Source organism: Macaca thibetana, chromosome 4 (assembly GCF_024542745.1).
Source record: "Macaca thibetana thibetana isolate TM-01 chromosome 4, ASM2454274v1, whole genome shotgun sequence".
NCBI classification, from domain to species: Eukaryota; Metazoa; Chordata; class Mammalia; order Primates; family Cercopithecidae; genus Macaca; species Macaca thibetana.
The window spans coordinates 102512938-102538515 of record NC_065581.1 but is presented as its reverse complement, the minus strand read 5'-3'; the positions used below and the strand labels follow the sequence as shown (position 1 = coordinate 102538515).

The 25578-nt window shown below is 41.0% G+C and overlaps 1 protein-coding gene across 2 annotated transcripts in view; it reads left to right on the top strand.

The window, feature by feature from the left end:
- PREP (prolyl endopeptidase) overlaps positions 1-25578 on the top strand; it is a 134285-nt gene that overhangs the window by 53212 nt on the left and 55495 nt on the right. For both annotated transcript variants that reach the window (XM_050786713.1, XM_050786714.1), the window contains exons 8-9: positions 16326-16517; positions 20798-20995. In XM_050786713.1, coding sequence (XP_050642670.1) covers positions 16326-16517; positions 20798-20995 — 390 coding nt within the window. The remainder of the gene's footprint in view (positions 1-16325; positions 16518-20797; positions 20996-25578) is intronic.

Sequence of the window (25578 nt, the reverse complement as noted above, 5' to 3'; positions counted from 1 at the left end):
CCAGATTCATAATCACAAAAGAGGAGACTGTGAGAGAGCATGTCTCATCGTGCAGGTTGGTAATTGAAAATTCAGGGGTCCGTATGCCCGGTTGGTGACCATGACTAACGCCTAGGATCTTTTTTGCTTTTTTTTTTTTTTTTTTAACCTGCTTTCGCCAATTTTGTTTTCCTCTTTACACTAAAAATAGATTAACATTTAACTTAAAATGCTAAATGCACTAGATAACTTGAATGTTCGATGACTTAGACCTGAACAACTGGTGCCTAAAAACTCAATCCATGTTGTGAAACCTCAAATTTTATTTTACTAAAATCTGTACCCCTTTTGATATCTTAAAGCCTTTCTGCTAGGATTTTAATCTGTTTTCCCTTAAAGCCGGGGGAATTATCACCTTTTTTGTATAAATTAATTATTTGTATATTTAAAACACCACTCGATTGTCTTTTTTGAGGACTGAAGAATTTCACTTAGGTGGTTCATGTCACATTGCCATCATCTGTGTCTCCCCAGAAAACCTGTCCATGTGCATTTTGAAATGAGAGCACAAAAAGCCCCCCAAAAACGGCCAATGGCAATTTAATATCTTTTTAAAAGCACATAGGGAGAAAAAATAGCAAGATAGAAAATATCGTAGCAACTTGAAAGTTAAGTGAGATCTGTGTGAATTAAAACTGGATTCATTTTGTCAAATAAGTGTGGACTTCTGTTCTTTTGCTGCTTTATGGGGGTGCTGTCTCTGTTGTTCTCTGCCTCTCTTTGGAGAACCTCATTTCTGCCATTTACATTTGCAGTATTTTCACTTAAGAATATGAACACGTTTGTTGCAAGCTGTGGATCACATCCTTTACCCAGTAACTGCAGTTGAGGCTGGCAATTGCTCCTTCTTACCTTTTCTGAACAGGTAATTTCCATGACTCACCTCATGCATCACTGTATAGAAATGGAATTAGGCCTGTCATCTGGGCTTTAGAAGCTTATATATGATAATTTTTCAGCTCTTCAGAACAGCTAAGCAGATCCTCTCAAAAGAGTCACATCCTCTTCTCTACTGGTTTACCAGTGAAATGTGTGGAGTTACTACTTTCTTGCTTTGGGAGAAGAGAGGTCCCTGTCAGGGGCTACCGGGCTTCCTTGTATTTTTTTTTTTTTTTTTTTTTTTGAGATGGAGTCTTGCTCTGTTGCCCAGACTAGAGTGCAGTGGCACGATCTCACTGCAACCTCCACCTGCCAGGTTCAAGTGATTCTCCTGCCTCAGCCTCCCGAGTAGCTGTGACTACAGGCACGTGCCACCATGCCTGGCTAGTTTTTGTATTTTTCATAGAGATGGGGTTTCACCATGTTGGCAAGGCTGGTCTCGATCTCCTGACCTCCTGACCTGCCTCGGCCTCCCAGAGTGCTGGGATTGCAGGCATGAGCCACCGCTCCCAGCCTTCCTTGTACTTTTGATAGATACCTTTCTCTCCAGAGTTGCCCCTTCTCCTCCCTTCCTCCATTCTGATTTCCTTTTCCCTCCATACAAAAACACTTTGTGTGAGGATCCGTGAGCTGCATGAGATTAGAGATGTTGCCTGTCTTGTTCCCCATGGAGTTGCCAGCACCTAGAACGGTCCCTATTGGACTCACAGCAGATGTGTACCAGCTTGTCTCAAATGATGTGTCCCTTTAGGGATCCTTGTGCTCAGGTGGCCTTGCTTGATAAGCCGCCCTCCCTCTGTAACTGTTACTTCTGAGCGTTTTGAATCTTTATCTCTGTGGCTTCCTAAATTTTTTTTTCATTAAATTTTTGTCTTTGTTGAGCCCTGAGAATGATGGGTTCTTTTTTTCATTCCTGTATATTGTGTGAGCAGAAGATTTTTGCTTCTTTTACTCTGTTACTTAACATCAAAAGCGAAGAAGTGTCAAGGTATCATTAAAGACACCAGGCTAGCATGACATTTTTTAGTTCTGCAGTAGAAAAGACAGCTGAGCCTTGACTCCTGTGATTCTTGGTGTGACTCATGCCCACAGATTTATTGAAATTAATTATCCTGAACCTTACAAGAAAACAATTTGTCTGGATTTTCTTATATTTTCTATGCCTTTCTAATCGATCTTATTTCTTTTGAAGTATGTATATACTGTGTTTCCTAAGTTTGCTATAACCCTATTTTATTTATTTACTTTATTTAAATATAAAATAGAGATGGAGTCTCACTATATTGCCTACCTAGGCTGGTTTCAAACACGTGGGCTCAAGCAGTCCTCCTGCCTCAGCCTCCCAAAGTGCTGAGATTACAGGTGCGAGCCACTGTGCCTGGCCCTATTTTGAATATATAAAAAGTTGCCTTATATACTTTAGTTACATAGACAAAATTCAGAATAAATTTTTGAATATTTTTTGCAGTATGGGTAAGTATCAGGGCTAAGAGCTCTCTTTTTTCTCAAGTATGTGGACTTTAAAAAATTTACGTGAAAACTTAAGGAAGTTTATGCCTTAAAAATATAAATACATTTAACTCAGGAATATATTTCTAAATATTTTTATTACAAAAGCAGAAGATACTAATAACTTCTTTAACATTTAACTTTGGTTACTTTTGTTGTCTACATTATAAACAGCTATATGTAAGGTTCAGTCTAAAATGTAGGAGTACCTAAATCACATATTTAGTTATGAATTAGACCTGTATTAACATCCTACCCTGTGCCAGGCACTGTGTTGAGCACTTGTAATGACACGTGGTGGCCCTTGCCCTTCAAGTGCTCCCCATCTGCTGGGTGGTAAGATGTGGATATCATCAGTTCGAGGGGGTGTCTGAAGTGCTGTGGCCCAGCGCACAGATTCAGGCTCAGGCTTCCTCTCTCTTCTGTTTTCTTTCTTTTTGTCATTTTCTTTTCTTTTTGGTTCTTTAATTTTCCAGTAGAAAGTCAGGTACTTTATTCCGTGCTTTATAGGATGATAACAGCAAAAAAGAAACTTACCATTAGTCCCTGTTCTGAATACATTTTTTTTTCTGCAACCTCCGCCTCCTGGGTTCAAGTGATTCTCCCGCCTCAGCCTCTCGAGTAGCTGGGATTACAGGCCCAGCACCACACCCAGCTAATTTTGTATTTTTAGTAGAAATGGGGTTTCGCCATGTTGGCCAGGCTTTTCACGAACCCCTGACCTCAGGTGATCCATTTGCCTCAGCCTCCCAAAGTGCTGGAATTACAAGCATGAGCCACTGCACCCGACCTACATTTAAAATTAATTGTATCAGAGGTTTTTAATAGAATTCTTAAGAAGTGATTGTTAGGCGAAAAGAACCCATAAGTCTGAAATCTTTGTTGTTAGTAACTTAACTTCCTTCAACATAGGCATCCTTAAGACAGGCCCAGAGCGGTCTTTGCTCATGTCACTGCATTTATGAGGAGTTTAGGGAAAAAAAGTGGATGGTGGTGACATGCTGATTTCTGTAAGGAAATAACAGCTTACCTGGGATTTGCCCAGACTTTCACTAACCTCTCTGTGCTTTTTCCTTTTTTTTGCTAAAAGTTTGATCGTTTTAGATTGATAAAGTATTCAGTACCTACCGTATTTTTATTTTAATGCTTTCGTGTCAAAGAAAATTGGCTTTTTCCTCCATTAGGAATTAAATTTGCATTATATGATAACACATAACCATAAAAGGAAATGTGGTATTTAGCAGACATGTAGATTGGTCGTTTCACCATCTCTGACTAATGCAGCTCTTGTTTTTAGGTAGCAGAGATGATATTGACTCTTTTGTTCTTGCCTGGTAGGGCTGAACATTCTTTGGGCATAGAGTGGAAAAGGGGAGATAAACATTCGAGAAGCTTTAAGCAAAGGAGCTGTCCAAAGCTTAGCAAAGTCATCTGAGTGCTAAAAGCAAACCAACAAGGGAACAAGGGAGGAGGGCCTCAGAGAGAAGACAGGGAGTTGGTAGGAAATCAGTGTGTCAGAGTGGGAATGCGGGAAAACGAAAAAGAATTGGGACGTCAAAAGACGGTATAAAAACAAGACCCAAAATAGGAAATTCTATGTAAAAGACAAAATACTAATGATAAAATGAGTATTTATACTAATTTTAAAACATGTTCAGTTTACTTTTGTCACTTGAACACTGGTGTTATTTGGAATAATAGTTAATACTGTTTATGTAACATTTCCTGTGTGTCAGGTTCTGAGCTACAAATGTAGGCATTTCATTCAGTCTTCTCAACAGCTTCTGAGGAGCATGAATTATTATCCCCAGGAAACTGAGGCTGGTGAGGCCAACTGGCTTTCCTAATGCCATTTAAACACTTAGATCCATGTCAGTTTAACTCCCAAGCCTGTGTTCTAACTGTTAATCATGTGGCAGACTGAGACAGAAGGAAGTCATTCAGGACAACAGCAGCCTGTGCGCCCTGCAGCCTCAGTGCCTGACCACTCCTAGCATTTGTTGTCGTCACATGTCCAGCCCTTAGAGTTTTTGTAAAGTATAAAAGCACTTTAGCTGCCATTAACAGGGAGCGTGCACAGCATTTTCTATGAAAAGTAGTTAATATAGTTTAGTTGATGATTTTTCAAAGAAAGTAATAAAAGTATGACTGCTCTAGGAAAAGCGTAAGATAATTTATTTTAAACTAATCTTCATTTGATAAATGAATCGGTCCCCACTAAGAAGCAGGTTTATAAAAAGTAATTTTAACATTTGAATGTAGGGAGGTTTGGGAATTGAAAATTCTTTTGGCTGCAGAGTGAATAATGCCACTTTATAGACAAAAGAATCTCAGAGAAGGTAGCCAAAAAGTGAAATGGTTAAAGAGTTAAATCATGTTTGTTTTTAAAAAGTGATTTTCCTGTTTTCCATTTAAATCAACAGTGTTCTAATTTGTGAGTAGCAAAAATCAGCCCCATTGTTCAACTGAAATACCTTTTCTCTTGATTTATTTCTCTACCAAAGCCCTGTAGAACAAGATTTCAGGAGAGCAAAAGAATTTCAAGAGCTCTCATTTAAAACATCCGGCCCTGTGAGGGCCTGTACTTTGGACTATTTTTCAAATCTTATAGCTAGACTTTTGTGAATCCAGCCACATTCCTTATTCTGAATGAGCTTATGATGTGTAGTTATGTATTTATGGCTAAGGTTAATGCTTCGGAATTTGGTGGCAGACAATAACGTACACCTTCCTGTTGTTTTTTGTTCATTGCAGCTTGAATTTTTTTTTTTTTTTTTTTTACATTTCTTTTTTATTATACTTTAAGTTCTAAGGTACATGTGCACAACGTGCAGGTTTGTTACATGAGTATACATGTGCCGTGTTGGTGTGCTGCACCCCTTAACTCATCATTTACATTAGGTATATCTCCTAATGCTATCCCTCCCCATTTCCGCCACCCCATGACAGGCCCCGGTGTGTGATGTTCCCCATCCTATGTCCAAGTGTTGTCATTGTTCAATTCCCACCTATGAGTGAGAACATGCAGTGTTTGGTTTTCTGTCTTTGCAATGGTTTGCTCAGGGTGATGGTTTCCAGCTTCATTCATGTCCCTACAAAGGACATGAACTCATCCTTTTTTATGGCTGCATAGTATTCCATGGTGTATATGTGCCACATTTTCTTAATCCAGCCTATCATTGATGGACATTTGGGTTGGTTCCAAGTCTTTGTTATTGTGAATGGTGCCACAATAAATATATGTGTGCATGTGTCTCTATAGCAGCATGATTTATAATCCTTTGAGTATATACCCAGTAATGGGATGGCTGGGTCAAATGGTATTTCTAGTTCTAGATCCTTGAAGAACCGCCACCCTATCTTCGACAATGGTTGAACTTAAATAATTTACACTCCCACCAACAGTGTAAAAGTGTTCCTATTTCTCCACATCCTCTCCAGCACCTGTTGTTTCCTGACTTTTTAATGATCGCCATTCTAACTGGTGTGAGATGGTATCTCATTGCGGTTTTGATTTGCATTTTTCTGATGGCCATTGATGAGGAGCATTTTTTCATGTGTCTGCTGGGTGCATAAATGTCTTCTTTTGAGAAATGTCTGTTCATATCCTTCACCCACTTATTGATGGGGTTGTTTGATTTTTTCATGTAAATTTAAGTTCTTTGTAGATTCTGGATATTAGCCCTTTGTCAGATGGGTAGATTGCAAAAATTTTCTCCCATTCTGTAGGATGTCTGTTCATTGTAATGGTAGTTTCTTTTGCTGTGCAGAAGCTCTTTAGTTTAAGTAGATCCCATTTGTCAATTTTGGCTTTTGTTGCCATTGCTTTTGGTCCTTTAGTCATGAAGTCCTTGCCCATTCCTATGTCCTGAATGGTATTGTCTAGGTTTTATTCTAGGGTTTTTATGGTTTTAGATCTATCATTTAAGTCTTTAATCCATCTTGAATTAATTTTTCTATAAGGTGTAAAGAAGGCATCCAGTTTCAGCTTCATACATATGACTAGCCAGTTTTCCCAGCACCATTTATTAAATAGGGAATCCTTTCCCCATTTCTTGTTTTTGTCAGGTTTGTCAAAGATCAGATGGTTGTAGATGGGTGGTGTTATTTCTGCGGGCTCTGTTCTGTTCCATTCATCTATATCTCTGTTTTGGTACCAGTACCATACTGTTTTGGTTACTGTAGCCTTGTAGTATAGTTTGAAGTCAGGTAGCATGATGCCTTCAGTTTTCTTCTTTTGGCTTAGGACTGTCTTGGTAATGTGGGTTCCTTTTTGGTTCCGTATGAACTTTAATGTAGTTTTTTCCAGTTCTGTGAAGAAAGTCATTGGTAGCTTGATGGGGATGGCATTGAATCTATAAATTACCTTGGGCAGTATGGCCATTTTGACGATATTGATTCTTCCTATCTATGAGCATGGAATGTTCTTCCATTTGTTTGTGTCCTGTTTTATTTCATTGAGCAGTGGTTTGTAGTTCTCCTTGAAGAGGTCCTTCACATCCCTTGTAAGCTAGATTCCTAGGTATTTTATTCTCCTTGTAGCAGTTGTAAATGGGAGTTAATTCATGATTTGGCTCTCTGTCTGTCATTGGTGTATAGGAATGCTTGTGATTTTTGCACATTGATTTTGTATCCTGAGACTTTGCTGAAATTGCTTATCAGCTTGAGATTTTAGGCTGAGACAGTGGGGTTTTCAAAATATACAATCATGTCATCTGCAAACAGGGACAATTTGACTTCCTCTTTTCCTCATTGAATACCCTTTATTTCTTTCTCTTGCCTGATTGTCCTTGCCAGAACTTCCAACGCTGTGTTAAATAGAAGTGGTGAGAAGAGGGTATCCCTGTCTTGTGCCAGTTTTCAAAGGGAATGCTTCCAGTTTTTGCCCATTCAGTATGATATTGGCTGTGGGTTTGTCATAACTAGCTGTAATTATTTTGAGATGTGTCCCATCAGTCCTAGTTTATTGAGAGTTTTTAGCATGAAGAGCTGTTGAATTTTGTCAAAGGCCTTTTCTGCATCTATTGAGATAATCATGTGGTTCTTGTCTTTGGTTCTGTTTATATGATGGATTATCTTTATTGATTTGCATATGTTGAACCAGCCTTGCATCCCAGGGATGAAGCCCACTTGATCATGGTGGATAAGCTTTTTGATGTGTTGCTGGATTCAGTTTGCCAGTATTTTATTGAGGATTTTTGCATCGATGTTCATCAGGGATATTGGTCTAAAATTCTCTTTTTTTGTTGTGTCTCTGCCAGGCTTTGGTATGAGGAAGATGTTGGCCTCATAAAATGAGTTAGGGAGGATTCCCTCTTTTTCCATTGATTGGAATAGTTTCAGAAGGAATGGTACCAGCTCCTCCTTATACCTCTGGTGGAATTTGGCTGTGAGTCTGTCTGGTCCTGGACTTGTTTTCGTTGGTAGACTATTAATTATTGCCTCAATTTCAGAGCCTGTTACTGGTCTATTCAGGGATTCAACTTCTTCCTGGTTTAGGCTTCAGAGGGTGTATGTGTCCAGGAATTTATCCATTTCTTCTAGATTTTCTAGTTTATTTGCGTAGATGTGTTTATAGTATTTTCTGATGGTAGTTTGTATATCTGTGGGATTGGTGGTGATGTCCCCTTTATCATTTTTTATTGCGTCTATTTGATTCTTCTCTCTTTTCTTCTTTGTTAGGCTTGCAAGTGGTCTATCTATTTTGTTGATCTTTTCAAAAAACCAGCTCCTGGATTCATTGATTTTTTTGAAGGGTTTTTTGTGTCTCTATCTCTTTCAGTTCTGCTCTGATCTTAGTTATTTCTTGCCTTCTGCTAGCTTTTGAATGTGTTTGCTCTTGCTTCTCTAGCTCTTTTAATTGTGATGTTAGGGTGTCAATTTTGATCTTTCCTGCTTTCTCTTGTGGGCATTTAGTGCTACAGATTTCCCTCTACACACTACTTTAAATGTGTCCCAGAGATTCTGGTATGTTGTGTCTTTGTTCTCATTGGTTTCAAAAAACATCTTTATTTCTTCCTTCATTTTATTATGTACCCAGGAGTCATTCAGGAGCAGGTTGTTCCGTTTCCATGTAGTTGAGTGGTTTTGAGTGAGTTTCTTAATCCTGAGTTCTAGTTTGATTGCACTGTGGTCTGAGAGATGGTTTTGTTGTTGTTGTTGTTGTTGTTGTTGTTTATCATTTCTGTTCTTTTACATTTGCTGAGGAGCGCTTTACTTCCAACTATGTGGTCAGTTTTAGAATACATGCGATGTGGTGCTAAGAAGAATGTATAGTCTGTTGACTTTGGGTGGAGAGTTCTGTAGATGTCTATTAGGTCCACTTGGTGCAGAGCTGAGTTCAATTCCTGGATATCCTTGTTAACCTTCTGTCTCATCGATCTGTCTAATGTTGACAGTGGGGTGTTAAAGTCCCCCATTATTGTGTGGGAGTCTGAGTCTCTTTGTAAGTCTCTAAGGACTTGCTTTATGAACCTGGGTGCTCCTGTGTTGGGTGCATGTATATTTAGGACAGTTAGCTCTTCTTGTTGAATTGATCCCTTTACCATTATGTAATGGCCTTCTTTGTCTCTTCTGATCTTTGATGGTTTAAAGTCTGTCTTATCAGAGACTAGGATTGCAACCCCTGCCTTTTTCTGCTTTCCATTTTCTTGGGAGATCTTCCTCCATCCCTTTATTTTGAGCCTATTTCGTCTCTGCATGTGAGATGGGTCTCCTGAATACAGCACACTGATTTATCTTGACTCTTTATCCAGTTTGCCAGTCTGTGTCTTTTAATTGGAGCATATAGCCCATTTACATTTAAGATTAATACTATTATGTGTGAATTTGATCCTGTCATCATGATGTTAGCTGGTCATTTTGCTCATTAGTTGATGCAGTTTCTTCCTAGCATCGATGGTCTTTACAATTTGGCATGTTTTTTGCAGTGGCTGGTACCGGATATTCCTTTCCATGTTTAGTGCTTCCTTCAGGAGCTCTTGTAAGGCAGGCCTGTTGGTGACAAAATCTCTCAGCATTTGTCTGTAAAGGATTTTATTTCTCCTTCACTTGTTAGACTTAGTTCGGCTGGATATGACATTCTGGGTTGAAAATTCTTTTCTTTAAGAATACTGAATATTGGACCCCACTCTCTTCTGGCTCGGAGAGTTTCTGCCGAGAGATCTACTGTTGGTCTGATGGGCTTCCCTTTGTGGGTAACCTGACCTTTCTCTCTGGCTGCCCCCAAAATTTTTTCCTTCATTTCAACTTTGGTGAATCTGACAGTTATGTGTCTTGGAGTTACTCTTCTCAAGGAGTCTTTGTGGCGTTCTCTGTATTTCCTGAATTTGAATGTTGGCCTGCCTTGCTAGGTTGGGGAAGTTCTCCTGGATAATATCCTGAAGAGTGTTTTCTAATTTGGTTCCATTTTCCCCATCACTTTCAGGTACACCAATCAGACGTAGATTTGGTCTTTTCACATAGTCCCATATTTCTTGGAGGCTTTGTTCATTTCCTTTTACTCTTTTTTCTCTGAACTTCTCTTTTCATTTCATTTCATTCATTTGATCTTCAGTCAGTGGTACCCTTTCTTCCACTTGATCGAATCGGCTACTTAAGCTTGTGCATGCATCATGTAGTTCTCTTGCCATGGGTTTTTCAGCTCCATCAGTTCATTTAAGGTCTTCTCTACACTGTTTATTCTAGTTAGCCATTCATCTAATCTTTTTCAAGGTTTTTCACTTCTTTGCAATGGTTTCAAACATCCTCCTTTGGCTCAGAAAAGTTTGTTGTTACCTTTTGTCTGAAGCCTTCTTCTCTCAACTCATCAAAGTCATTCTCCATCCAGCTTTGTTCCATTGCTGGTGAGGAGCTACATTCCTTTGGAGGAGAGAGGCACTCTGATTTTTAGAATTTACAGCTTTTCTGCTCTGGTTTCTCCCCATCTTTGTGTCTTTATCTACCTTTGGCCTTTGATCATGGTGACGTACAGATGGGGTTTTGGTGTGGATGTCCTTTCTTTTTGTGAGTTTTCCTTCTAACAGTCAGGACCCTCTGCTGCAAACTGTTGGAGCTTTCTAGAGGTCCACTCCAGACCCTGTTTGCCTGGGTATCACCAGCAGAGGCTGCAGAACAGCAAATATTGCAGAATGGCAAATGTCGCTGCCTGATCCTTCCTCTGGAATCTTTGCCTCAGAGGGGCACCCGGTTGTATGAGGTGTCAGTCGGCCGCTAATGGGAGATGCCTCCCAGTTAGGCTACTCGGGGGTCAGGGACCAACTGTAGGAGGCAGTCTGTCCGTTCTCAGATCTCAAACTCTGCTGGGAGAACCACTACTCTATTCAAAGCTGTCAGACAGGGACATTTAAGTCTGCAGAAGTTTCTGCTGCCTTTTGTTCAGCTATGCCCTGCCCCGAGAGGTGGAGTCTACAGAGGCAGTTAGGCCTCCTTGAGCTGTGGTGGGCTCCACCCAGTTTGAATTTCCCAGCCACTTTGTCTACCTCCTCAAGCCTCAGCCATGGCGGGCGCCCCTCCCCCAGCCTCACTGCCACCTTGTAGTTTGATCTCAGACTGCTGTGCTAGCAGCAAGCGAGGCTCCGTGCGCATGGGACCCGCTGAGCCAGGCATGGGATATAATCTGCTGGTGTGTTGTTTGCTAAGTCCGTTGGAAAGGTACAGTATTAGGGTGGGAGTGTCCCGAATTTCCAGGTACCATCTTTCACGGCTTCCCCTGGCTAGGAAAGGGAGTTCCCCGATCCCTTGTGCTTCCCGGGTGAGTCGATGCCCTGCCCTGCTTTGGCTCATGCTCCGTTGGCTGCACCCACTGTCCGACAAGCCCCAGTGAGATGAACCCAGTACCTCAGTTGGAAATGCAATAATCAACCGTCTTCTGTGTCACTCACGCTGGGAGCTGTAGACTAGAGCTGTTCCTATTTGGCCCTCTTGGAACCTCCCTCCTGGAGCTTGAATGATTTTCATTTGTGCCACATCTTCAGGCTTATCTAATTAGATAGCAGGACTGAAGGAAATTTCTACTGTGCTTTGCCGTTGGTGCATACTTTAGTGACTTTGGGTAGGGAGGGGTCATAACAAATATCACTGGCTCCAGGACCTTGTCAGGTAGCAACCATAAGGTGGTTACTCTGTGAAATAAAGGTTTCACATCAGGAGATGCTTTATTGTTGGGGGAACATTTAAGGAATCTGACATTTCACTGAGCCAAGATTTCATGTCTACAAATGTCATATTCCAGAAAATTGTTTCATTGTTCTTATTATAAGCAAATGTACATTTTCTTATTCTCTTCAAATTTTGTATTACCAGCTAATAGTTTTCTTAAATTGTTTTTCCTTTAAGGAATGGGAATTTTTTTTTAAAGCATTGTTTTATGTAGACCAAGATGAATTGCCTTTGAGTGGATCACCTGCTGAGTAGTCTTTTGAGGTTAGTAGTTTATCACTGGATAAAAAAAGCTAATTGCAACTCAGATGCAGAGTTTATGAACATTTTTTCAAATTAGTTGAAAATTAGTTGTAAGACGTCTGTTTCTGGGAGTTTGGCAGTTTATATACTCTGAATGACTCCCAGTTGAAACAACTGAAATGTAAAATATAAAGTATCTTTCCAAATATATTGCTAAGTTGGCATGAAAGAAGGGAAACCATAAAGACCAAAGATGAAATGAAAGCAGGAGTGCTGGAATATTAGCTGGATTGTCCCTGAATGTTTCTGCTGGGGAAAGAGGGAAAGGGGGATAGGAAATAAAGCATAATTGGGAGTTTGCTGAGACATACTGTCAATATAAGGATGACTGATAAAAATAAATTTGCCAGTGGAGAGGCTGGGGATCGGGAGTGAACAGTAAGGAAACCTGCCTGTCTTTACCTAGGCACTAGAAGGGGTAAGGGAAGACAGGGTGTGAATTCTCCTAAAACACGAGAAAGGCCATCACATGAGTGCAGGTTGACTTGGTTGTCCCAATGAAATCCAAAATCCTCATGCCAAGAATTTAATTATATTGCTGTCAGGTTGGTTGCATCCCAAGAGGCAAGAAAGGAAACGCACATCTCTAAAAAAGTGCTACTTCAACCCAGGCCTCCAAGAATTTCCACAGATAATGTTTCAAGGAAAATCAGCAGTTCACAGTAAAAAAAGGTCATAAATCAGATGAAGAAATTCACCAGCATGAGAAATTAGAGCCAGCAGAAATACTGGCTGCTGGTCAAATTATCAAATGCCTAGTGAAAAATGAATATATTAAATATACTTAAACAGTGTGATGCTCCTTTTAAAAAATAAACAAGAAGCTTGAAAGGATGAGCAATAAATAAGATACTGTAAAAAATGACCAGCCAGATTTGAAAAATGACTAAGTAGAACTTCTAGAAATTTTTAAAAAAGAAAAAAGAAATTTAAAAAAAGATTATTAACATTAAACATTCATTTATTAGGCTAAGGAAGAGATTAGACACAGCCAAAGAGATAATTAGTGAAATAGAATGTAGATATATAAAGGAACTACCTAGAATACAGCCCATCACAAGGTGGACATTGAGTTTATAGACACAGAAGTTTATAGGCACAGAAAGAGCAGACTCTTTCCAAAAATGATAAACTACAGATTGAGACAAACCATTTTGCAGAAGACAACTAGAAAAGCTGGGGAAAATGCCTGTTTGAAGGCATCACATAGCTAATGAGAAAGTGATTAATAACTGGTCTAAGATACTACCATGAGAATGCTGTAGCTATTTTAATGTGAAAGTAGACTTTAAAGCAGAAAGCATCACTAGAGATAATACTTCATAAAAGGTTCAATTCAGTTTTATTTAGATGTGATACTTCTTTGTGTATCTAACATCATGATTACAAAATACAGGGAGCAAAAATTAATAGAAATATGAGCAAAAACAGACAAATTCACCGGCCTAGATAAACATTTTTTAATATACCTTTTATGTGACAGAATGGCTAAAAGAAATCAGTAAATATATAGAAGATTTGAACAATCTGATTAACAACCTAATAATAGGCATGTTTACCGTATCACACCCAACAACTTCAGAATACACATTCTTTTCAATAACATATGGGAGTATTTTATGTATATTTTCTTGAGACAGGGTCTTGCTCTGTCGCCCAAGCTGGCATGCAGTGGCATGATCTCGGCTCACTGCAGCCTCCACCTCCTGGATTCAAGCAATTCTCTTGCCTCAGCCTCTCAAGTCGCTTGGATTACAGGTGTGTGCCACCATGCCTGCCTAATTTTTTTGTGTTTTTAGTAGAGACAGGGTTTTGCTGTGTTGTCCAAGCTGGTCTCAAACTCCTGGCCTCAAGAGATCTGCCTGCCTCGGCCTCCCAAAGTGCTGGGGTTACAGGTGTGAGCCACCATAGCCAGCCTCCAATCACTTATTTTAAATTTGAGTTTTTATTGTGGGGAAGGTACTAATAGTTACTTTTAGAATTTTTTTTTTTTTTTTTTTTTTTTTTGAGACGGAGTCTCACTCTGTCACCCAGGCTAGAGTACAGTGGTGCAATCTCGGCTTACTGCAAGCTCTGCCTCCCAGGTTCACGCCATTTTCCTGCCTCAGCCTCCTGAGTAGCTGGGAATACAGGTGCCGGCTACTACACCTGGCTAATTTTTTTTGTATTTTTTAGTAAAGATGGGGTTTCACCGTATTAGCCAGGATGGTCTTAATCTCCTGACCTTGTGATCCTCCTGCTTTGACCTCCCAAAGTGATGGGATTACAGGCGTGAGCCACTGCGCCTGGCCCTATAGTATTTTTATATTTACCTATTATTGCTATTTTACAGTTAAGAAACTGAGGCTTAGCAAGGAATAAAGAGATTGCTCGAGGTCACCCAACTAAATAGTATTAGAACTGGGGTTTTAATCCAAACATATGACCACAGAACTCTTTCTATGGTGGAATTTATTTCCCTGTTAAGTTTAATTCAATAACAAATTATATGAAGATATGCTGCAGAGATGAATGAGATAATGAATGTAAAATTGCCTTGAGAGATTCAAGGAATGTAAATGAACTACCCAAATTAGTGTAGCAATTTCACTGTGAAATTAAAAGTAGATAATTGGAGAATAGCTAAGATCTGGCATTGCCTTTTAGTAGTTTAGAAGTCATAGAACTTTTTTGTTTATGGAACTTTTGAAATGTTCTCTGAACATCATCTGTGTCAAACACATGGTAAAACAGATGTTTTTCCAAGGGATTTTGTGGTTTCAACTTTAAATATTAAAAGTGGCGTTTAGGGAGCTATTTAAATGATGATGATATGGACGTACTGAAAATTTTCTTTAGTGATGATCATCTCTAGTTCTTAGTATTAAAGTCTGGAAAATGTCCCTTTTATGCCAAAGAAAATTTTATTTTGTATGTTTCAAGTTACCTGCCACTCAGTTTTGTGCCAAGTATGAAACAGTGAATGAAAAGACAAACAATAAGCAAATAAATACATAATTGTATCTTGAGAAAGAGCTGGGCACTAGGTTGTGTACGTGTAGTCCTGGCTACTCGGGATGCTGAGGCAAGGAGGATCTTGGGAGCCCGGGAGTTGGAGGTTGCAGTGAACTATGATTATGCCTGTGAATAGCCACTGTGTTCAAGCCTGGGCAACGTGGAGAGACCTCATCTCTTCTTGTTGTTGTTGTTGTTGTTGTTGTTGTTTTGTTGTTGTTGAGACAGAGTCTCACTCTGCTTAGGCTGGAGTGAAGTGGTGTAGTCTCAGCCCATTGCAACCTCTGCCTTCTGGGTTCAAGCAGTTTCGTGCTTCAGCCTCCCAAGTAAGCTGGGATTACAGGCATGTGCCACCGCACCCAGCTAATTTTGTATTTTTAATAGAGACAGGGTTTCACCATGTGGCCAGGCTGGTCTCGAACTCCTGACCTCAAGTGATCCGCCTTCCCTGGCCTCCCAAAGTGCTGTGATTACAGTTATGAGCCATCATGCCCAACCGAGAGACCTCATCTTTTAACAAACAAAAATAAACAGATAAATATATCTTGAGAGAAGTGCTGTGAAGAAACAAACTGGGTGCCAGTTAAAAGTGGCATCTAATAAAGGCCAATGCCAGTAAAGGACAGGAAGTGAAGCAAGTATTGGAACCATCTGAAGTTGGCTAAGTGGGAAAGGACTATAGCATGCAAGACCATGGGAAGGAATTTTTATTTTATTTCAAGTATAATGGAGAAATCATTGAAAGTTTCTAAGGGCACTAACATGGACCAGTTTAGAAGATTGAGATATTGTGATGGCTGCCATACTGAGAAAATCAAGTGTGACAGTGGGAAGACCAGGCAGGAAGCTAATGTTATAGACCAAGAATTCTCAGACTTGGCACTATTGACCTTTTTAGCTGGCTGCTACTTTGTTATAAGGCTGTCCTGTGAATTGTAGCATGTTTAGCAGCATCTCTGGTCTCTACCCTTTAGGTGCCAGTGGTAGCCCCACCCTCAAGTTGTGACAGCCAAAAATGTCTCCAGACATTTTCAGATGTTCCCTGGGGGTGAAAGTGTCCGTGGTTGGGAGCCACTGCTGTGGAACACAAAGACTTGGGAGGGAGACGATGACGACTTGGAATGGTGTGATGGCAGGAGAGGTGGAGAGAAGTACCCAGATTTGAGGCTGGCTCAGGTGGAAGAGGATTTACCAGATTTTGTGGGGGTGATGGGCTGGGAAGAGAGGTCCTTCATTCTGCCCTCCTTGCCGAGTGTTTCAAGGGCTCCTTAGCATTTTTCAATTCGCATACAACTGGTCCTTGCTCCTTTTCATGCCCTAGATCTCCCAAATATCTCTGCTTTATGTTTTAGGGATAAGAAAGATCCACCCTCCCCTCCCTACACACAAAGTAACACCATTTTTAAACATTAGAGAGATGATAATGCTTGGTCTCTTGCCAGGAATCCTAAAGTGGGTAAAACTGATCGACAACTTTGAAGGAGAATATGACTACGTGACCAATGAGGGGACGGTGTTCACGTTCAAGACGAATCGCCATTCTCCCAACTATCGCGTGATCAACATTGACTTCAGGGATCCTGAAGAGTCTAAGTGGAAAGTGCTTGTTCCTGAGCATGAGAAAGATGTCTTAGGTGAGAACACATGTTACTTGAAAATTGTGCTCTTATTTTTTATGAGAACGTCAACAAGTTAGTGCATCTCTCATTCTCTAGTGACCTGTTACAAGATAAAAAACCTTCAACCTGTAGTCATCAGGAATGAAGTGTCTAAATAGTTCATCCAAGTTTTCATTGTGTCATATCTTTGTAGCTTAGTACTGTATCATGTAGAAATGCAGGGTCTTCATAAAAATTGTAGAGGTAGGATTTCAGACTTCGAAGGTACTGCTTTTTAAAAAAATAGGTCAGTTGTCTTTGTATACTTAATGTCTGGTAATAATCACGAACATTTAATTTTTAAAACTATTTAGATTTAGAATCCTTAGCTTTAAGCTTTTGAGTAACCTTTGGCTATTGGCAGTATCCCTGCTGTTGATCTTAGTGTGGATTTAGAGCCCTCTTATTAGAAAAGGGAATAGACTATTTTCAGATCGAATTGAAACCCATCGCAGTTGCTGCTTTGTGCAGTGAACTATGTTAACCTCTTGAGAACGTCACTTCCATATCAGTCGTGTTTCACAGAGAGCCTTTCAGTTCCCTTTTATTCATTCTCTGTGATTTTTCCAAAAATGATATGCTGCTTGATAAATTATTTGTTGCATGAAAGTTGATTTTGACTAGAATAAAACTCATTAATTTGGGGACAGTTTTTTACACAAAAGAAGAGTTCAGTACCATTAGGCCAAGGAAGTTTACTTGGTGGTGGTGAACTTCTGCTGCTGGGTTGAATGAGGATAAAATAGGACCATTTAAAAATGCAGATATATGTGGTATATAATGAGGAAAAAAAGTCCCCCTTGAGATCTACAGAGTGGCCCTGTCTGAGATAAAGCAGTCCTAAAATGTGTTTTTCAGTGAATTAAAGCACAGGTCTTGGAGTCAGGCAGATCCACGTTCAGGTCCTTGATCAATAAGGAACTATTTCTCTCTCGCTCAAGGTGGTGTGCTTTCTGTGCCTGGCAGGTATTTAAACCTAGCATTGCTTGGGGGTGGCAGGGGAGCAGCTGATTCCAGCTGCTTCTCTCGGGATCACAGGTTGCTGTGGGCACTTCCTGCTGGTCCCTTGTTTCTGCATGTCCCTTGACCCTGGAGAAAGCACTCCTGGGTGTTTTCTTGAGTCTGTTCAGCCCCTGGGCACCTGACTGCACCCCTCAACCCTTTTGTACTTAGATCTCCATACCCCTGTAGGCAGTTCTGTTGGACAGGACCCAAGACAACCGCATGCCTGCTCGAAATTCATGTCTGTAACCCTGAGACAGCAACCCATTCCAGGCTCTTCCTCTCAAGTTGTTGGCCATTGTCCTGCCTTTTGGATTTCCAGGCACAGTCCCTATAACTTGCAGGTCTGGATCAGGCACCGGTACCCTGTCTGTGTTAGGCTGGGGTCAGTAGAAGGTGATAATCTTGTCACCCTCACATAGGGTGGGGGACTTACAGGCAAGAGCAAGAGGAAATCTTATCACCTGTCTCCTCAAAACCCTCTGTTCACATTCTGACCCTTATTTATATTTGGATGAGGGATCCACAAGACACAAAACAGATTTTTGACCATTTATTTCAATATCTTTGTGTAGTGAATCTGTTTCATGGTCACTTTGATAGCCTGATGGCTTCTGTCCAAACCAAGGCAGGAATGTCCCCCTAAGGGTAGTTATAGCCAGCAGTTAGTGAGGGCTTCCTACGTGCCAGGTTCAGCATTCTATTCTTCATGCACAGACCTCATGCATGCGTTGGTGCATCCCAATGAGACTTAGGTGGCATAAGTGTTCGTGTAGGTGCTCAAGGAGTTTTTCAGGCACAGGTCAGGATTAAACAGTGATTCTTGTATAGGACACCATCATGGATGTTGTAACTATTTCCCAAGGCATCTGAATTTCTGCCATTTAAAGTCAAAAGAGGGGTTTTAACTATGCCTTAAGGTGACATTCCATCTTATAGATGTAATGCAATGCAGGTTAATGCTAGGAGATTTTGTTGAGGGGGGTGAGGTATTTGTATAACCTTCCTTCTGAAAAGTTATAAGATTTTCAGACTGGAAAGGGGAAACCTTCAGTGTTCACTAGAACTCATCAGTTTAAATAGAAGCATGGTTGAATTTGAATGTGCCATATATCATTAGCACGGAGCGCCCTATTGAGAAAAAAGACCTAGAAATGAGTCATAAAGTACAGCTGTAAAGTCAGAGCTTTTATTAATGACAGTCTACAAATCACCTTGTCCTTTTGTTACTCACTTTTGTCTGTTTTATAATTCTGATGTACTCATAGTTAACCCAGATTGATTATTCTTTGACGGCTATAATTTACTTCATTTTCCCCCCATACTTTTGTCTCTTTAAAACATTAAGCCACATGAAATATGTTGCCTGACTGAGGTTTTTTTAAAAAGTGCATTGGAGAATGAGCAAATTACTTTTGGTTGTATGAGTTCTTCTTTATGTTCTCACTTGAGAAAAAAAAGCTTGCCGTAGTAATCTCAGCAGCCCAAGATCAAGGCCCCTGGTGACCCTCAGAGTTCCCTCTGGCCAACATCTTGTTTTTCATGTGGATAAATTCTAAGCATCCTAAAAACGTGAACTGCTAGTTTCTTGGGTTATCAAAATAAGCAGCGTCAAGAACCCCACCCTACCACATGAAACCCAAGAAAGGCTTGTCTGTTCAGCACATGTGGCCTGTCACCTGTAGCCCTGTCCTCGCTTCCACTTGCTGCGGTGTCTCTCCCTCTGGGGGACCTGGCCCTACCTCAGGCAGACCTCTGTGCTTGCCCTTCGTTTTCTCCTTTCCTCATCACCTCTCACTCCTACTCTTCCAGCTCTGTCACTGAACTCTGTCACTGCAAGTTGCAGCCCTGGGAGTTGAGGAGAACTCTTTACCTTACTCTCCATATCCCTGCAGGCATCAAGCCCTGGCTGTTCTTCTTGGGAAGTACCTTTCATTTATTTTCTTTCCTGCCCAGACTTGATCCCCCGCTTGATGTGGTGTTCTCCCCGGCTTGTTGCAATAGTGCTCTTACTCTTCTCCGCTCCGTAGACTTCCATTGTTCTGCATTCAGCTGTCAGACACATGCATCCTTGATTAATGCCATCTTTGTGTTGCCCTTGTGTTCAAACAGTGGCTCCACAGTCACAGGTAACTAAACTCCCCTCTACCTGGCTCACTGGATGGCCTGTCAGGCCACCACCAGCATCTCCATCTGCCTTAACCTGAACAGCTCTTCCTCTTGAAAACAGATCTCTCATTTGTTCTCTTTACCAGTCTTCTTTCTGTCCTTTCTGTTCCTTTCCCCATTCCTGGCTCTGGCCTTCGTGCCAGGAGTCGCCTATCTTCCTGCACCTCATCCCATAGGATGCTGTGCTTTTCCTGCTAGCCCCCATTTCCCCTCCATCTCCACACTCCTGTACTTGAGACTCAATTCAACCCTTGCTTTAGGGCTGTCATTTGTTTTGGATCCTCAACCAACCAGTCACTTACCCTTGTTTATGGTTTATTACTTGCATTTTTATATGATTTTGTCTCACAAGCAGAATCGACCTCATCTTACTACTTGTCTCTCTAGCACTTTGCAGGGAATCTGGTGGATAACAAGGGCTTATTACATTTTTATCTAATAATCCTGTCAGACATGAACCATGATTTTGCTTTTATTGTTTTCCTCCTTATAGCTCCTATAGCATGATAATGGGCACAAAATAGGAAGGCAGGGTTACTATTCCAGACATTATCTAGGTCATCAAAAGCCCTTGGCCGAGGAAATAAAATAGTCATTTATTAAAGGAATGTGTTGAAAACTAGATGAATAATTAAAACCAATTATCAGGCTGGGCACGGTGGCTCACGCCTGTAAACGCCTGTAATCTCAACACTTTGGGAGGTCGAGACGGGCAGATCTCTTGAGGCCAGGAGTTCAAGACCAGTTTGGACTAGATAGTGAAACCCTGTCTACTAAAAATATGAAAATTAGCCAGGCGTGGTGGCACACATCTGTAATCCCAGCCACTTGGGAGGCTGAGGCAGAAAAATCCCTTGAACCTGGGAGGTAGAGGTTGCAGTGAGCTGAGACTGCACTACTGCACTCCAGCCTGGGCAACAGAGCAAGACCCTGTCTCCAAAAAAAAAAAAAAAAGTAAAAGTGACGTTGCAAGTCTCATTGCTACATATAGTCCTATGTGTAGCTCTGGAACTGTTGCTCAATTAAATATGTTTTCATTAATTTTTAAAATTGCATTAGGTGTTTTCTCCTTCTTATCCTTTCAGAATGGGTAGCTTGTGTCAGGTCCAACTTCTTGGTCTTATGCTACCTCCATGATGTCAAGAACATTCTACAGCTCCACGACCTGACTACTGGTGCTCTCCTTAAGACCTTCCCGCTTGAGGTCGGCAGCATCGTGGGGTACAGCGGTCAGAAGAAGGACACTGAAATCTTCTATCAGTTTACTTCCTTTTTATCTCCAGGTAAGTGTTTTTTCACTGTTGCTGTTCACTTTAAAAATCAGACTGGTGTTTGGGTTTCTTTGGGGGAAATGGAAGTATAATGCTATGTTATTGAAAATCACATATGCTGTATTATAGCCAAAATTACTTACTGGGAATAAAACGCTAGAACAGATGCCCAGAACAAAGGGAAAGGTAAATGCCTAAAATGGCACTCTCATTAATCTTATATTCCAAGTCTCTGTTCTTCTGGAGCCAGGAACAGCTAACGTTCTAGGTTGATTAAAAATTAGTACCAATGGGCCAGGCATAGTGGCTCACTCCTATAATCCTAGCACTTTGGGAGGCCGAGGCGGGTGGATCGCAAGGTCAAGAGATCGAGACCATCCTGGGCAAACCCAGGGTGGTTTCACGTGGTGAAACCCAGTCTCTTCTAAAAATACAAAAATTAGCCTGGCGTGGTGGCATGTGCCTGTAGTCCCAGCTGCTCAGGAGGCCGAGGCAGGAGAATCGCTTGAACCCGGGAGGCAAAGGTTGCAGTGAGCTAAGATTGCACCACTGCACTCCAGCCTGTCAACAGAGCGAGACTCCATCTCAAAAAAAAAAAAAAAAAAATTAGTCCCAATGAATACAACGTTTGATTCAGTCTTTGGTCTATATGCACAAGAACACAGTGCAGATATGAAAATGTAAAATATTTAGCTACATCTGACAAAAAAAAGTTCTCTGGAATAAGCTGAGAATCAATTCTGCTGTTGTTAAACCAAAATAAAATGTAATTCTAAAAGTATAGTCTTACATCATGAAAAAATGTGTGTTATTTGGTTCTAGTAGGTAAGGGAAACACTTGTAAGTTGTGGTTTTACATTTTATGGTGTGAGTTAATTTTCCCCAAAGTAAACATAGCTCTCTTTTTAACTTAAAAAAAAAAAAAAAATTGGTCACCTTCAGTTTGCTTTGTTTTGTTTTTTTCCTCCATTCCATCCATCTGCACTGTTTTTGTAGCATCATGGCCATACACACACTGTGGTTTGTCCCAGGAGTCTGGCTCAGTTGGCAGTTTGCAGTTGACCAGGCAGACCCTGTCCTAAAAGCAATCTGGCTGAAAAAAAGTCTGCACTTCCCTTATGCACATATGTTGAACTCCTCCGAAGTGCTTTTTGTCCCACTCAGTTTTGCAGTCGTTTGGTCATTAGACAAAAAAAGCAGTCTTAGGGGAGAGCAAGGCAGGTGCTCAAGTGGCCCCGACCGCCTCTTGGGATTTGGCCAGTTGACAGTGATGTCTCGGCACTTTTATTTTGAGCCTCTGAGTCACAGAGCAGGCAATCCATAAGGAATCTTATTGTGGTGGCAGGTTTCTGTCAGGGTTATTAAAACCAAAAGAATAATGTTCTGTAAATAGGTCTGATAGTATACCTTGAAAACCTAGCAGGCTTTACTTTCCCAAGCACCTTGCAGTGGATCAAGAGAAACTAGGAAAAGCACCCACAAGAATGTGGAAACCGTGCAAGGGCCAGAAGCCAGGAAGCGACTGTTCAAGAATTCGACTTCAGGGTGTCCTGTACCTCCCCCATTCCCTCTTCCCCCTAGAACCTGGAGTACAGCAGCAGCCAGTGGACAGATGAGGAAAATCATTTCTTCTAGATAGCCATTCTTAACCCACTGCTGCAGTACCCAGAGTTTATTTCCTCAAATTTACACTGGGTACAGAAGTTTTACTTTGGAAAATTTTGTATCTTAAACAGTTTAAATGGATAAAGGACAATGAGGAGGGCAGTGAGGGTGACTCACCTGCTCTTAATAAAAGCTGGAGTCCCCAAAGGCCTGTAAACCTCCTTCAGTGACCGCATGTGACCATTTATGTCAGGAACAAGCTCATCATTACCTGGGGAAGAAAGGGCTTATTGTCCAAGTGTAAAATGTTGGGTTCTGTGCCAAGCAATGAAATATTATCCGTGACTGTGGCTGTGAAATTTGAAAAGAGAAGTGTGTTCCTCGTTCTGTACTGCCAGGCATTTTCTGACCAAGCTTTAATTTTCTGACCAAGCTTTGTCTGTCTCGTTTTACTAGTTTTGCCTCCATTTTTCTCTTTTCTCTCCCAAATGCAATTTGATTTCTAAAACCAGAGAAAGGGGCTTCCACACTCAGATCTTGTGAGACCAAATGCAAAAACAGCCATCAGATAATTAGATTAGATCTCATGAAAGCGTGGATTGTCAGTGTGTGTATATACACATCAGCTCACAAGTAGTCTTGCACTGGTGTCTGAAGGCTAGCTGTTCACTACTACAGTAAAGAGCAGAGGCACTCAATTATATGGAAAGCCCCAGGGTCACAAATAACTGCAGCTCCAGCTTCCTGCTGCAGACATTTGGTACCTCTGGCAGGTGCACACCAGCTGACTTTGTTTTCCTTGGAGGTACATGGTGAAAACACATCTTGAGCCCAAGCCACTTATGACTTACTTTGGCACCTTGAGTCCCATTTGGAAGAAAACAGGCAGCCGTAGCAGCTTAGAGCACAGTGCACTTATTCCCTGTGGTTCAAACCACTTAGTGGTTGAACCTGTGAACTCTGTACTTGTGGAACCTTGGAGAGTTGCCTAGGGTGAGCTCCAGACCTGCGTGTTGTAATAATCTTGTAGAGCAGTCCCATATGCATGGCTCTGGGAGTCAGGGGTGACAAATCATAGAAAAGCCTTTCAGGGATTATCAGTGAAAGTCTAAACTTTTTGAGACTTGTTTTTTTTTTTGTTCTTTTAATAATGTTAAAACCCAACCTAAAATCAGTTAAAACAAAATCTCTGTGGGTTACAAAGTGTGCCGCCTTTTTACATACGTGACTTTTCGGATCCCCTGATTCTTGTTTTGATGGCTTCTCCTAGAGCTGTCTCTTTCTCCTGACTACTCCTGCTTCTCCTTACATTTATTTCAGATTACACTGGGAACATACCAGCTGATCTCCCTGCCTCCTTCTCAAGTCCAGATACCTCCTCTGGCCTTAAGGGACTTCCATAGTTCAGTTCTCTTTTTTCAGACTTAAACTTTGAAATTTATTTCCTAGCGATCACCTGACCAACTCTGGTTTATGATTCTAGGATGTTTTCTTCAAACCCCACCTTCCTTGTTCTTATCCTCTGTGAGCCAAATCAGATGGGACACAAAGCATCATTAGATTATAGGGATTCACATTATGCTGTGAATATGCAAGGGGCTAACCTAGATGGATCTGTAATTAGAAAGTATCGATAAAATATGTTAAGTGCCAATACCTCCAGGTTTAACACAGCCTCCTTCAAGGCACCACTTCTGGTGCACAGGACAGAAGAATAGGGAGGTCGGGCATTTGAAACTCTTTCCGTGAACAGTAACCAGCCCCTGTTGCATATTTATTTCATTCTGCGGTTAGATTTGATGTCTCACCTTTCTAGATAAACAGGCATTTAGAGTCTATTTCCTACTCATTGTCTTTCACTACAGAACTTGCATTCTAGTACTTTGGAGCCTTGTCTCAGGTCACTGAGCTAGCAACTTGCAGAGCTGGGAATTTTGGCTCCCTAGGCCGTTGTCATTTGCTGTACTACAGGTCATGGTGATGCCAGGGTGAGGCAGGTGCTCAAATGGCACATGCTTGGTCTGCACGCTGTCTTTGTTGTTGTTGTTGTTGTTGATTTGTCCTTTTTTTCAAAGATTCACATGCTTTTTGTGTTTGTGGGGGGCACCAGGTACTCCAAGAAGCTCTTAAAAATTAAAACATACCACAAGAGATAGCCTTTTACCCTCAAGATTACATTGATTTAGGCAAGTGCAATGTTCAGTATATCTGGTAAATTAGAATGCATGCTCACAGAATGCAACTGGAAGTATATATAAAGGTATATTCTAACAAATATCCAAGCGTAACTTAAACTAAGAAAGTCAATACTTGAGTCATGTTATACATCTTACTATCAGTGTTAATCGTATACCCTGTTATGGTCACCTTAAAACAGTTTGTCTGTAATCATGAGAATTGAGACAACATTCATAAGGATTGGCGGCTTTGCTGCTCACCGATCTGAATGTATTACTCCTTTCCAGTCGGGGGCAGCGTATTGTTTCCCAGCTGTTAGTGAAGTGCATACACAGAGGAGTCGAGAAGAAAGGACTGACATTTTAATAATGATTATTCCATTTAAATGTGCCCTGTGGGAGTACTGTTTGGTTTTTGGTTTTCCAGCAAGTACTGATGGGATCACTAAATCGATTTTTCATAGACTTGACAGCATATGTTTAAAGTATTATGTGGGGAGGTGCTATTTCCACACCAGCCACTCTGTGGATGACTAGTTCTGTTTTATAAACCGTAGCAGTGTCATTGTTTTCAAACATTAATGACTTGTCTTATTATTTCTTTGATTTCGTTCTTAAATGTTAGAAAGTAGTAGCATTGGCCGGGCGCGGTGGCTCAAGCCTGTAATCCCAGCACTTTGGGAGGCCGAGACAGGTGGATCACGAGGTCAGGAGATCGAGACCATCCTGGCTAACACGGTGAAACCCCGTGTCTACTAAAAATACAAAAAACTAGCCGGGCGAGGTGGCGGGCGCCTGTAGTCCCAGCTACTC